Below are 15,018 nucleotides of genomic sequence, written 5' to 3' on the forward strand. Positions count from 1 at the left end.
TCAGTTGGAGGTGAAGTGTCTGTTGATAATGGCATATTTATTTTAAAATGTGAACTACATGAGTCATATATTTTATTTTTTGCAAATAGAAAAAATCTTGTGAAATGAAATGAGATCATTTTTGACGCAATCGATTTTTTTTTACAATTTTTTCTTACTACGTGATAGTTTCATTACTATTTCACCAGCGGTTTGTCAGTGAGTAACGCACTTGCATCGGAACCTTTTTGGGTGAACGACGACTGTGGCAGCAATGTGTTTTATATGTTCTTGCATCAACATGCTGATTCTATTTTTTAGTGTTGCTTTGAGTTGGAAAATAAATTAAACTTTGGTTAGCGATTTATCTATTACTGTGAAGTTACGACGTGGGGTATATTCGTGGAAAATAACTGCATAGAATCCAGTATACATATCCATTTTATCTTCAACACGGACAATCTCTTGGATATATTGATAGAATTTAATTTTACCATCAATCCTTGAGAGTAATGAATGCCGAGGATATATCGGCGTGCAACTGGGGGCAGAGCCGGCTAACAGTCGCTCCGAAGGTCGAAAGGATCCCTTCACTTAGAATTTGCGACAAATGCACGACAAAAATTCCTTCATATTCCCCTACATTCACAAACCGAAAGAGCAAAATGGGATTTACAACATGCCCTCATACAGGGGATCACAAACGCACATATATTGGAAGACAATCGAACTCGCATTTTTTTAGAACATCCCATAAATCAGAATCATCAAAATGTCATTGGAATTTGAAGTCGTGTCTCAATGTACATCGTGTATCGCAAATTACGGTTTTTATTTTATTGGCTTTATGTTCGTTGAGTTCAGCTTCATCAACAGATAGAAGACCGCTAAAGTTGACTGATGGTGAGTATTTCAAAACCCTATTGCACAAGTTTCACCAACCTTCTTGCTTTAACGTAACTTTACTTTTAGCAACAAAACGTGAGGATTTCCGATACTTCATGAAAAGTAAAGATGACACCGAAGAGATGATTATGTCAAGATCAGCTATTGCAGCCAATCTCGCCGACTCTGATGATAGTTTAGCTTTCCAGACTCTGAAAGTAATCGAGAAGTGGGGCAACCATACGAGAGACGTCCTTCTCGTAGCAGGAAAGTAAGTGAATATACTTGGTGATATGGTAATTTGTTGTGGGATTTTCACATTTGTATAATACTAGTACATAATACAGAATCTTGGTTTCCGCTTTGAATCCTTTTTAGAGTATTGAGATTTTTATACAAAGGCGCACTTTGAAGTTCGATATATCAGTCTGTGTCGAGATCAAACCCAGTTGATTTTGTACGTGGTATGCTGTCTAACGGAATTCAAGGAGTTGGTCAACTTGTTTTGAAAAGTCAATGATGCCCAAATTGATATATTCGATTCTTTAATATCTTTTTGCGTCCGACCCGCCACTTGTAGGGAATCTATAATGATCACGGAAGTCATTCATAATGGTCTCATCTCTTATGCAAAGACCACAATCATGTCGGTAATAATGTTATATTAGAGTGGTATGTAGTAAAAATTGGACGCGGTCCTTGCTTTCACTTTGAATATCAATTCACGGTTCAATCGCAGTATAAAAACTGAGGCCAATTTTTGATTATTCAACCGTGGAACGGTACTTGAAGTCGGGCTTTTGAAATACGTATATATATATAGAGCAACTACTTTCTAATATTGTCCTAAAGTGGTATATTTCGAGATTTCACTTTTCACAATGTAGATTCAGACATTAATTCCGATCTAGACGTCCGCAAATCTGGAGCACCGCTTGTGCTGGTCTTTAACCTTTCCGTATTCAGATTTTCCCACGAACTTTCATGATGGAATCAAAATTTTAAGTGTCTTTAGTTTTAAATAGTTTCATAGTCGTTTGGACTTTGAGAACACACTCAAAACATACCTTTAGAATTACGTTTTGCTTTTGACAAGTTTCGTCGGCTGTTATTTTTTTGTTAGTAACTGTCTGATATTTATCGAATATTGTTTCTTTTATTGTTGCCCCATGTTACATGATGTTGAGTATTTACCAGAGTATTTAGATATTTACATTCAGTTGATCTCTTGTTTTTATGGTTTTGTTTTTGTCTTGCGAATATTAATCCATCACAACATGTCATGTTGACAAAATATGCCACAAACACGTGAAACATTTTTTCATTTGTTATGTGCATTTCACTTCTACTTGTTTGCATAAACGCGCCAGGAATTCGGTGTGTGGCGTCACAGTAGCTTTCCATGAGAAGATGTTTGATTCGTGTGAACCGAATTAATAATTTTGGTTATTATCAATATTTCATATACGTCATTATGGTATCATTTAATGGAAATTAAAGTAGATGGAAAATTTCCTATCACGGTGGTGGCTTTGAACTCTTTCCAAAATGTACATAATATACCTCTCAGATTGCGGTAACACGCACCATCTGTCTTACTTTCAATCGTTGGAATGATCGTTTTCGATTTTATGATAGCTATGTTCAATTTTCTACTATTAGTCATACGCATATCGCATCTGTAAATAAGTTACATTTGTTTTGTAATCTTGTTATTGGACGTTAAAGAAGGGTAATGACCACGGCCAACCTCTATTTGCTTTGATAAAAGCATAATACTGATAGCTTAAATGGAGAAATGAAGGCATAGAGTAGACAAACGCTGAAGAACATGCCCGGATTAAGTGGAGTCCATTAATGTCGACATGAACAGGGATGGGTCGCTGGCAGATGATCGCAAAACTTTCTGTAGTATTTTAGTAGTTGTTGCCACAACAAATATACCATGCTGTCCACAAAACTTAGCTTCTATCAATATGTACTCGACACTCCTTGCCTATTTTTGATATCGCTTGTATATTCGCGTTATCGCTGATATTTTATTGCGAGATACATTTTTAAGTGGCAATAAAATAGAACACCGGTATTTTGCACACAGACTTGAATACTGATTTTAGATAACGTATTTATTACCGGAAGCTTTATTATAAAATTTTGATTGCGATGACGTGGGAGTTTGTTGATGCCGTAACAAAATTGTTCGAGTAGTTTTAACTATCTTGGCACGATAACCGACATTTCCCAACTACTTTTCGCTGGCCTTTCGCATGACGGCAGTCTGAATCACTGCTTTTTCTTGACACGCAAATCTAATTACGTCATTGACTTGTTTTGGTTCTCAAGTAGTGGCACCTGTCAACCGAGATTCAGCTTTTTCGATATTACTAAAATTCATGTCACACGCATTTCCCATAAGTGTGTTTGGCGAATGAATATTGTGATACTTCGTTTATTGCCCGATTTTTATAAGTGTAATTCAATAATGAGACAAAGTAGTATGTAGTCTATACTCTACATTTCATTAAAATTTAATTCCCAAGTAATTTCAGTAGCGTTTTCTCAACCAAAATTCTGTCATTCTTCAAGAAATTTGACAGTTCAACGTCCAAAACAAAAGTTTTGTTATTTTGCCCACGCTTATTTAGTAAATGTATTATTTCAGTATAACATGCCTCAACTATGTAATTATTCGTCATACTTCACTAGAACCAAGTATGCCTTAACCGCTTCTTATAATATTGTCAGTTGTTCTAAGTTTGCAAACATGGCTCAATAGTTAAATTATTACTTTAAACTGATTTAATTGTGACTAAATTCTTGGTGCTTATTTATTTGTTACAATTACCAGCGTGCTTCATTCGGTGAAAGCAATGATGTAATGCTTTGTCTTATTTTCAATTTCCTAAAAACGCCAAGATCATATTGTTTTCTTCATCAGATCAAGACAACGTAATACCGTATTATTTGTGACGTAATTCGGGTTATTGACCCACATCTGCAGCGATTTTTGAATCTATAAATGCTTTTCTCGATTGTATTATTTTATAGCGGATTTTAATCTGAAGTGAGCCACTCTCTTATAGTTGTGATGTCATGGAGTACACACTTGAGTCACCGATGATATTATTGGGATCGCCGGACCATGAAATCGGCATTAAAGCGCTCCATTTTCAATCACAATTGCTGACCTGTATAGAATATGACTATACTTGATCATAACATTTGACATTAGCAACCCCAGTTTTGAGTATTTTTAAGATATCAAAACTGCAGAAAAAAACTTTGGAATATGGATGATATTATTCTATTTGTATTATAGTTTAGATACAATTTGACCGAGGGCACCGCCAATCATAACTTTCCTTGTTTCGATTTGTCATGTTCATCAGTCACCACGGGAAGCCACCCATGTTGGCATAATTTGATAATGTTTCCTTGTCGCTGTCTTTACACACGTAATCCAACAACGAGTTATGGCTTGCCGCGGCTGATGATCCTAATGCGTCTCACTTCTTCCTAATGTGGTTTGACACTGATGACGCATGACTTCATTTGAGAATATTTCGATACTGACAAGAGAGCGGAATATCATGATCTTTTGGCGTCGCTCAGTATATTAAAAATGATATGATTTTTACTCGTTATATCGTGAAAAATGATGAATAGAAGTTATGACACATGAAACAGAAACTTTATAGATGTCGTCATATTTTGTATATTGTTCGTTATATATATATATATATATTGTAATTTCATTTCACTTTTCACTTCATTCATATTTTGAAAAATTGTCTCAACCATTTTTGGATTGAAATTCAATATTATCGTCGTATTCCTTACATGAAAGTGTTGATATTTCCATGATCACAAATTTAATCGGCTCTTTTACCCAGTCTATTCGATAGTGAATACAAAGGCCCCAATGGGCTGCTTCGTGTAATGCACGTGGTCGTATTCCACAAATACTGAAATCACCACAATCAACACAACTAAAATTGGATCCAATTCTATTTACGTCGACCCATTTTTAACACTCGGGTTGGATGTAACAAAATACGTTCTGTTTCTTGTCAGGCATTATGGGATGCCAGGTATTTGACTCCATGCTTTGCAGTAAATGGAAATTGTTATTATTGTACACTATCGTTTCCGGGACCTCTTCTCGACCGGGTTACTTGTTGACCCCCCTTTTCACAATTGGGGTATTCGAGACGATTTTGCAGTTTCGGATTACCCCTATCTCTATTTACCTATTCGCATTCTCGTCGCGTGTGTCCCTCTTATTACCGGCATTAACGGATCGTGTACCCTTTGTCCCCGCAGTTTTGTTTTCATTGGGACTTTTACAATATCTTTTCTGCAATATCTGGATCTTGTTTGGCGCTGTTGATATATTCACATATAGAGCCGGCGCGGCGAGTGATTCAGTTGCCAAGAATTTTTAATGATGATTTAACTTTGATTGCGTGCTAGCGATTTGTCGCTAACTTTATTTATAGAAAATTATAAATTTATTTCGTCCATTCAAACTAGACAAGTATGAAACGTGAACTGATCATACCGCAATGACGAACATTGTCTGCTAATGGTTGACATTGTTATAGATAGGTATGATTGAAATATTTCAACTTTTCACATGTTTTTCGCACAAGTTTTGCACCTGAGCATTCCGTTAATTCTCGAAAAGTAGCCTACACTTGATAACTTGTCGCATTTACTTAACTGCTTCCGGATGCGACCGTAATCTTGTAAGGAATGTATACATGTTATGCTGGAAAATGTATCCGGCGGCGATGTGGCGTAAACAAATCCGACCGTCGATTGTTCTCGCTAAGGCGACGAAAGAGAAGAAAATCATTGCCTGCAGCATGTAAATGGTGTCGTTGAGTATGATCTACTTCAGAATTAAAAAAAATCGTACAATTCGTAATTCGAAAATACAAAAAGATATTGCAAGTATTCCAATTGTAAAAATCGAAATAGTATAATTGACCACCAAATATGATCCATCATATTCGAATATTATTACAGGAGGATTATTAATTACAAATTGTAGTAAATAATCTTATGATAATTTCTCTATATATATTACTATAATCCACTTAAATTAAGTAGATTGAATCGGTAACACTAATTAATATAATGAGCTCTATTACAAAATTGAGCAAGCCTTGTTATGAGGTGAACTATTTCAAGAGACTGAATACTATTCTTCTCACGATACTATCGCGAACCGCTTTGTTTCAACTTGAAGCCCGCAGCGTGAGCGACTTGAAATCCAATCAAAATTCCATATAGGGTAAGATTAGCGGAATTTTACACGGTCGCTCGAGGAAGTGTGTTTTTAAGCCGTTTGTTTATGGTAAACGAACTTTTATAATATTTTTAAGTAGGCGAAGTTTGTAATGGGTTGCCTGAAAACTATTTTCCGTATTTTAAGTTCTTCGCATATTTTTTAAAAGTCAAACCAAATTTTTGTATGAAACAGGAAAATATGTAGCGCATGAGTGAAAATTTGAAATTTTATTCTTGTTTAAGATTTAAAACTTCATCAAGTCGTAAAATTGACCCATTGGAGTATACCGAACATAAATCGATGACACGTCTGAAATGAAACATATGCTGATTCCATCATTTATAAAAAAAAAACGTCCAACTGTTCCTATATTTATGGTTCACGTGTGCGACCCTTGACAAACAGTCTCCCCGCGCTCATCAATTCATTATGACACATGAATAAAATTACCTGCGATGACGACGGTAAAGAAATGCAAGTTTTATGCCAGTACAGGTACCAGACAAAACTTATTAATTATTCAGTATTTAGTCTTCAGTGTATTTGTATTTTCGGTTCTATACCTTATATGATGATGAAATGCCTTAGGGTGACGTATTTCTTGATGGTTCGATCGGGCATTTCCGTTGGTGGAATAAAATATTTACAATGGATCGAAAAAGTCCACAAAAAACGCATTATCGGATTTGAGAATTTGTTTTATTATTCAACTTTTCATTATGTAATCGTTGCATTTTGTTCATTTGGATTCGTGCTATTCGTCTGATCAAAGTGGATGACGGTTTGTGAATCCACAATGATGTTATTTTATGACCAAACCATGAAAGGCTATTCCTAATTTCAATTTCCTATACTTGGATTGTAGAAAATAGAAACAAGCTGTATACTTTGTCAGATGTTTTTGATTACATCTTGTCACATTAAGGTGACAAGAGCATTACAACCATATTATTCAGCTGCTGTTGTTAAAGGCAATCAAATGTAGATACCACCCGACATTAAACGCGGTTAGTAGCTTTGTCATTATGTTTTACTACTAGATGATCGCTGATAAAGATATCAGGTTCGCGTGAAAATTAACGCCTTGAACTATAATTTAAACGACTTTGCATCCGTCGCCCATAGCTTTAATTTGAAGTTGAGCAAGTCGTAATTACCTATTAAGATATAATGTTTTGCACGTCGGCACGATGTAAGACCCATTTGCAACGAACAGCGTTTTATTCATAAGAAAAAGGGAAAGTTGTCCTAAATGCCGCTTTAGTTCCGGAAACAATTTCCTGTTAACTAAAATCTATGTATGGTAATGCATCCATGTGATTGCATAAAACAATAAAAAACGACACTTTGGCTGTTCAAGTCACATACTCTGTACTTGTATTGTACTAAAATTTGTATATGATATTGTTATTTAATATTTAACCTCGTTGCTATGTTACTATATTGTATAACATAAAAGTGTTACCTTACAAATTTATTAAACTCATTCATTTACCACAATGTAAAATCACTACCAGTTATCGATGTTATCACACTATGTACAAATATTGTGGGATGTTTAGTACGAGCTGACGATGAAGCTACAGGCATTTATCACGTAAACAGTTTAACAATCAATAGTACTAGTACATATTCCATAGCAACCGATGATGTTTCTCGATTACAGATCGGGGTTTCTCAACTGGCAACTTTCGTTCGCATGTTTGCGCCTTGTTGAAAAATAGATTCTGGTGAAATCACTTTGTTTTACCCATAATAGGCTTTCTTTCATGAGCCGCCATTCTTAAAGCAATCGAGCACGTATAGACAAAGCCTATGGTGGTCGGTATGGGTCTTTGAGGATTACTCCGTATTTAAAAAAGAACCCCACACTAATTGCGTGTAAATCGTCGACGACGCCCAATTTTCTTTGTTTCTTACGTGGTACTGGACCATGCCATTCCTAATTAGCTTACTCCGTAACCTCTGTTTTTATTGATAAGATGAGCAAAAATAACCCCTATAAGTCCAGGTGAACCCAGGACAAGGCTGTACCCTACTCTATCATGATTTACTATATTATAACGGGTATATGTAAATTATATTTGGTAATTTACATGGTAGCCAGCGTGTCCCGAGTTTTGAATCTCAGTGAAATTTCCGAGACTGTGACGTTTTTGTCTTCCGCCAGAAACACTCCATTCTTGAGCATGTTATGGATGGAATCACATGATTCCAGATTAGGAAGTAATCTTCCAATTTTTATTAAATCCCCGCCCTTGAAATAACCACTAGAAAAGCTCATTTGTGTACACACATGCCATCTTCTCTTGGAACTACAAAGATATGGAACCGGACGCGCCCGTTTTGAATTCGCCTGCTGTACGAACGCACCCTGTTTCGAAGACACTTTTCCGTAATTTACCGCCTTTTGATATTATCCTTGAGTGCCACAGTATAAAGACTCAGGGACGTCTTCCGTTTTTCATCAAAGTGAAAGCAGCCGATGTTAAATTATAAGTACGCTTTCGTGTCGGCCCTCGCGTGTACTCCACTCCTATATGTGGTGCATTCTGTCATCGAATAGACCTGGGTCTCTGACCGGAAATATCGTCTGTAAAATATATAAAAACTGAAGTAATTCGTTTAATCAGGTCGCTAAATGGTTGATCCGTAAATACAAGGGCCAGTATCACAACATCAAAATACAGCCAGTGTGATGAGGTGGCGAACAATATTTAGTCTAACTGTATAAAATATAACAAAATGAAACTGACCTAATACTATAACTATCTACTCTATATTGTTTATATTAAGCGGTCGCATGTCATGATATTTTTGGAATAAAACTCTTACGACACACCTAGAAGCATCATTACTGCGATTTTAATCTCGATAATGCCTTGTTATAATTTCTGATGACAGTTCAATATCGGGTCGTAATTTTCTCCATCGGCTTCAAATTTGACGATTTCCTTGATCCTGCACAATATCTCACGAAAATAAACATGCAAAGTTTCAACCAAATGAGTTTATCCAGTACCCCGACGTGACCAACATTTGTTTGCCCTTTCGGCGACTCCAAAGAGATATTTTCGACTGAAATATTCAAAAATGTAGGATCTATGTAACATAACCTTAGTTACGTGCTTCTCGATATACCACAGCAGAACTCAAAACTTATTTTTGACTTCTGATAATCTGTAAATTATATTTAACCAGGTATGGGTGTGGTATATTTATCTCGGATTATCAATTTATTATCTTCTATGTGTATTAATTTCAAGAACAATTTTCAGAAAATGGAATCTGGTTATTTTCTCGCATCACTTTTTGTCTGATAGAAAACACACTCATCCAAGGTTGTGAAAAAGTTGTAATATTCAAAAGTTTTTCACATTTGTGAAATTTCATCGAAAACACCTTGTGACTAAATTTTTGAAAACCGACCTTGACTAACCTTAGGTGTCGCTCAATCGTTTCAGTAGTCGAGATTACCAAATAAATGATATCGAGGTTTCAACCTTCCATATATCTTATCCCATAAGCTCTTAAACCCAATCATTCCGACGATTATAATCCAAAGCAATACGAAAAGTTCAAATAAGTTAGATTGTGATAGTAGAGGAGTAGTCCAGAAAACGAACTACGAATGAACCCGATTTTAATATAGGTAAATATTCATAAGTCGATTATTATTTCATGTGTAAAAATTTTATTTAAAAAAATTGTGATTCTGAAAAAACTTTAGTGTTTACAAACTGCATCTATGTAACCGTGGTCAATCACCATTTTTGACAAATTACAAAACACCTGCTTGTCCACAAAATGATAACAAGTAATGACTCTGCAGATTATCAAACTTGGCTACTTGAGGACCAAAAGAAAATTCTACTTTATACAACAAACACCAACCGATGCTTTGTTTTTGAAGTGTGGTATTGCGGCTCGTACTTGTGATCTTAATCCCGTGATAAAGTTTTGATTGAATCCATGGCTGTACAAACGAGACTCGATCTCAAATTCCAGAAGGATTATCATGATTTATTGATAGATATAACTCCGGACCACTAGGACATGATAAGCCTGATATGCCTTCTACTGTTTAGAAATTTTTGGGCCAATATAAGAGCCGTGTTGAGCTTGATTAGGGTACGTATTCTGTACTTGGTTGTATGTTTTGTTGTCATCTGAGTTCAGTTATAGACCGCATTTTTTCCGTTTTATTTCTTTCGATGGTTTACTCTAGCCACAATGACTCGCTAAAACGTTCCACGAAAGTGGATTCTATTTTTATATTTTCTGTATTGAATCGGGTACATCAGTATTGATGTCTGAAGGAGGTTCATCACCCCACTTTTTTAGTAATTTTCAGTTATAAATTTGACCATTGTTCCCGGCGTTTACATTGGGATGTAGCATTTATCACTGCTAATCGGGCATAACGCGTTAAAAGAGCATAAGCCGACTGTAACAAGGTCTTGGGGTTATACGTCATTCTAACCCTGGCAGATATTCAGTAAAAGTAAATCCTATTTTTGACCGATTGTTTTGCGTTTCTTATTCATTGTATTCTCGTACCGTAAACGGTGATTCTGACTGAAGCTGATGTAAACTGAAAAAGAAATTGTCGTATGGTCTTCTTTTCCCGCGCTTTTGTACCGATGAAGTAAAATTATTGCCAATCCGTTTATCAGACAAGACAACACGAACCGTATAAATTATTTAGCGCAAATTTGGGAATTGTCGATTGTTTGACACGGTGAATGAAAATAACGACACACTGTGGGAAAACAAGTCGTTTTTCACCAGTCATATCTGTCAATAAACGACATCGTTTGGCATCCCTTCACCAGCTGTGCGAGTTTGCTCGATGTCTATAATAACCCCCAAACAAACTGAGCACAAAATCTTCAAAGTCGGTACGGTTAAGATTTCACAATGCTCCGAAAACATGCGTTATTCGGTAGCTCGTCATCTCTACCGACTCGGCCGAAATAGATATGTGATTCCGCGGTATGTTTTATGGATTGATGTGTTGGTGGACCACCCATGAATACTGCAGCAAATAAATGATGAACCTTCAGTCGTGTTACCTTGAAATATAATCTATTAATATGCAATACAGAAATACTTTCCACAGTTTAGAAATAGGTTGTTTTACTTGGGTTTTGCTATGAACGAAAAACAAGTTTTTTTTTCTTCTTGGTGTTAATTTAGTTTGGTTATGGTTGTCGGTTGTTTACGAAGATCCCGCGCCCGCCATTTGTAAAAGTAATCTAAAATGAATGGGTGGCCTCTCTTCCGTTGGCAACCTTCTAGCTAATTAAGTAGAGAGTGACAGGGAGGCCATCATTAGAAATTAGAGTTGATTTTCATTCATAACGATAAATAAAGATCGGCATAGCACGGAGGTAATGTCTGATACGGTACAGGTTGAATTTTTATTTCCAACTCCATAGCGGTGCGTTTCCATTTTGTAAAGTAGCAATGACATTGGCAATAACCGTCTTATGGGCCGAACTCAAGATCAAATATTGATATATTATATATATTATATCTGTGCTTAGTTTACAGTGAATACTGCCAAGCCAAATTGATTTGTTCGTCCTATTTCGGGAGGGTTAGCCTTGTATTCTCATATGCCAATCCACAACGACCCGATATATGTTAAAAGGGCAATATCTTTGCTTGTTTAGGTTTATTTGTTTTTTAACTCGCAAACTATTTAATCATTATGCTCGCGAACTTTGAATTGTAAACTTTGCTTCGATAAGTTTACGATGACTAAACATTGACAATGACGCTTTATGTCGGCTCCATCAGTTTAGGTGAATTAGGTATCGTGGTCGGAAATCATCATCGAATTATATTGGCTTTATCTTAGATTGGATCGAATGATCACTTTTGGGGTAACTTTAGAAGTGCCAAGTAATCTTTTCACAGAAGGAATTTATCGCTTCATAGAAAAATAAGAAAATGTGTTGTCGCGTTGGGGTTATGGCAATGTTCCTTCATTTCGGGACATTGTGTATTGAACTTTAGGTCCTTTCCTTATTGGCTACTTCCCACTTCGGATCCGTATGTGGCCAATGCCACACAAGGACGCTTGAACGAGGTAGAATTGAAGTGATACATAATGATAATCTCTTTCCATGAAATAGCAAGTATATTTGTTAGCTTTCGTTTGATCATATTTTCTTGGGAGAAGTTAGACGATATAAAGAAGGCTAACAAATATAATTGATATTTCGTGGAAAAAGATTGTGATCATTTTGAACTAGCCGTTCCACTCTGGTATATTATCTGTCACTATTCAACCACAGCCTTTGTTCTCCACTAAACGTTTCTGAGTTTCGTTTTCACATTATAGATAATATGTTGTGAAAATCCGCGTCCGTTTAGCATAGAACATATTCACGAATAATAGGTTTATCATGAATGGGACATGCTTATAGAAATTACCTGTTTCATATCGGTGTATACTTCTCGAAAATCGCATAATTGTTTCAAAAATTCAGTATTGCTAAAACGTAGATTGAAAATATGCATGACCGTTTTGTGGCCTGAGATACAGGAAATACGTCACGTCATTATGCGGAAATGAATGCAGGAGAAGAGTGAGAGAATTCAATACACCAGATTCGTGTCGGTGGTGTCAAGACTATCAGGAAAACGCCAACGCAGTGTCAATAATCACAAAACATTACCTCAGAATGGTTTACAATTTTACCATGCTTCGATCTTTTGCCATATACTGCTTGGTAAATTGTAATTTGATTTTTAAATACCACGATAGTATGATATCGTTTTCACTTACATATTATTTAAAGAAATAAGCATTTTTGTACCAAAAATTTCGATATTTCGTTACAAAGGCACATGTGCTCCTACATTTCGATCGTCGAGCGATTTCATTGTGCCAGCGGTCTACCACAATCGTCTGTCCGCCGAGAGCATCACAACGTTCTACGCTAAATTTAACTCAATCCGCGGTCGCCTTCTTAAACGACACCGTTGTGCATTAACGAACCGCGGCGCATAGGTTGGGCTCGCCCTGCTGTTCTGTTAAACAGACAACAGATATAACAATGTATCTGCTTCTATTGTCTTTACTTTGTGACATTTTACAATCGCCCCGAAACGGTAGATGATAATAAGTGATTCGTTATGTGGGTGACATTGATTTGCATACGAATGTATTGTATCTGAGGGAATCATTGTTTTCTATGGTATTTTGCTCCTGTTAATCCCTCAGTAGACATTCTCGCTATATACTATTAATTATTTCGTAAAATTAACTTAAATTACAATTGCTTTAATCGAAAACATGCTCAAACCGTCTCATATTACGATGTACAGTCATCTTAGTTTGTTATCTCCTTTCCAAATATAAATATAATAGAGTTGTTTTCGACATTACCAGACATAACCTCATATTCCGGATTTAGGAACATAATATTATTGCTCAAATCTTGTTAGAGAAGAAGCAACGAAAGCCATCTGTTGAATAAACGACTTTAAAAGTCTTTCTCATTACTCGATCGATCACAAATCTATTTAGCCCCGAATTTGGTAGATTTAACAGCTTGAATGCATTTCGCCACAATCAACACGACATCAAATCACGAGAAATTTGACAAAGAATTGTCCTGTGCCCGTAACGTCACTCTATCCATTATGAGTCAGTATTACAGTATTGTCCAGCAAAGTATTGTATTATGGGCCGTTATATTTCGGTAGCAGTAAGCCCATTTGAAAAGTTGGAATTTATCGTGATACCGTCATGTATATCTGAGGAACTCAGAGAAACGTTACATAAATATATTTGTATTAGTGTGCTGCAAGACTCTTGCATCTCTCACAAAAACTATCTTCCATCTTGTGATAGTATACTAGCATTAAAATACATACGGATCCGCCATCAATAGTATAAAAATTTATTGTTGGCATTTATATTGTAACTCTTCAATTTGGGAACTCGCTAATAGTAATCAAAGTAATCCAAAACAGTCGAATATAGTTATATTTAGATATACTATCTCCACCACCAAAGTATATTTTGTTTCCATAAGTTTCTAATATGTTACGATACTTTTACGACAAATAGTCCACTGTCGCTATAAATTTTATTATCCATACCATACAAATTGCAGTTTATTGTTCGCCGATGGAAGATTTATGAGATATGTGAAATCCATACTTTACCTGTCCGACCAACACACGTCGTCAACAATCGGTGTGTTTTGAGTTGCAGCATTTTTAGCCCGCGGCAAGACATCGCCATTGTTTTAAGATTTTATTCCTTTGATTTAGCATTGATTCAGCACATGTTTTTCTTCTTTTTTTTATTCTTAAAGAGAATGAGAAATGAGAACAATGCCCTATTGAAAACATCCGACGCCCCTGAACGTTACTTACCGAGTATAATGGATAGTCTTGTGTTTGCGAATAAATATGGCCATATATAAATCGGCTTTGTATTAATCTTCGTATTATGTGTCGAAGTTATGCATACTGTCCGTCATATACTTCGCTATCGGACGCCGTATAGGTCCAACAAGAGTGGTTATGTGGTCCCGGTAGCCATTTGAATATACTTTTCGCTATGGGGCTTATTCCATATTTCCTTATCAGATGGTAAATTTATATTTTTGACCTGCACAGCACCTCAAAACTATTGTCGTTCTCTTGGTCAGTTCGCAGCTGGGAGTTCCGCACGAACAATCGAGGACAATGGCATAGTTTATTTTATCGCTTTGTCACTAATCCGCAATTTGACAATGAAAATGGAAGTACGGTAATAACATAGAAAGTGCCATGAAATTGTCTTCTGACGTGATATAATCACTTCCATCCGCCCACACACAATAAGATAT

General features: G+C 36.1%; 1 protein-coding gene across 6 annotated transcripts in view; it reads left to right on the forward strand.

Annotated features, from left to right (window-relative positions):
• Window positions 1-272: 272 nt before the first annotated feature.
• Window positions 273-15,018, forward strand: part of LOC120346291 (uncharacterized) — a 43,461-nt gene continuing 28,715 nt past the window's right edge. For 3 of the 6 annotated variants that reach the window (XM_078115118.1, XM_078115119.1, XM_078115120.1), the window contains exons 1-2: window positions 273-882; window positions 952-1,135. In XM_078115118.1, coding sequence (XP_077971244.1) covers window positions 492-882; window positions 952-1,135 — 575 coding nt within the window. In that variant the 5' untranslated portion in view covers window positions 273-491. The remainder of the gene's footprint in view (window positions 883-951; window positions 1,136-15,018) is intronic. The other 3 variants (XM_078115121.1, XM_078115122.1, XM_078115117.1) reach the window with 2 other exon arrangements.

This window comes from Styela clava, chromosome 8 (genome assembly GCF_964204865.1).
Source record: "Styela clava chromosome 8, kaStyClav1.hap1.2, whole genome shotgun sequence".
NCBI lineage: Eukaryota > Metazoa > Chordata > Ascidiacea > Stolidobranchia > Styelidae > Styela > Styela clava.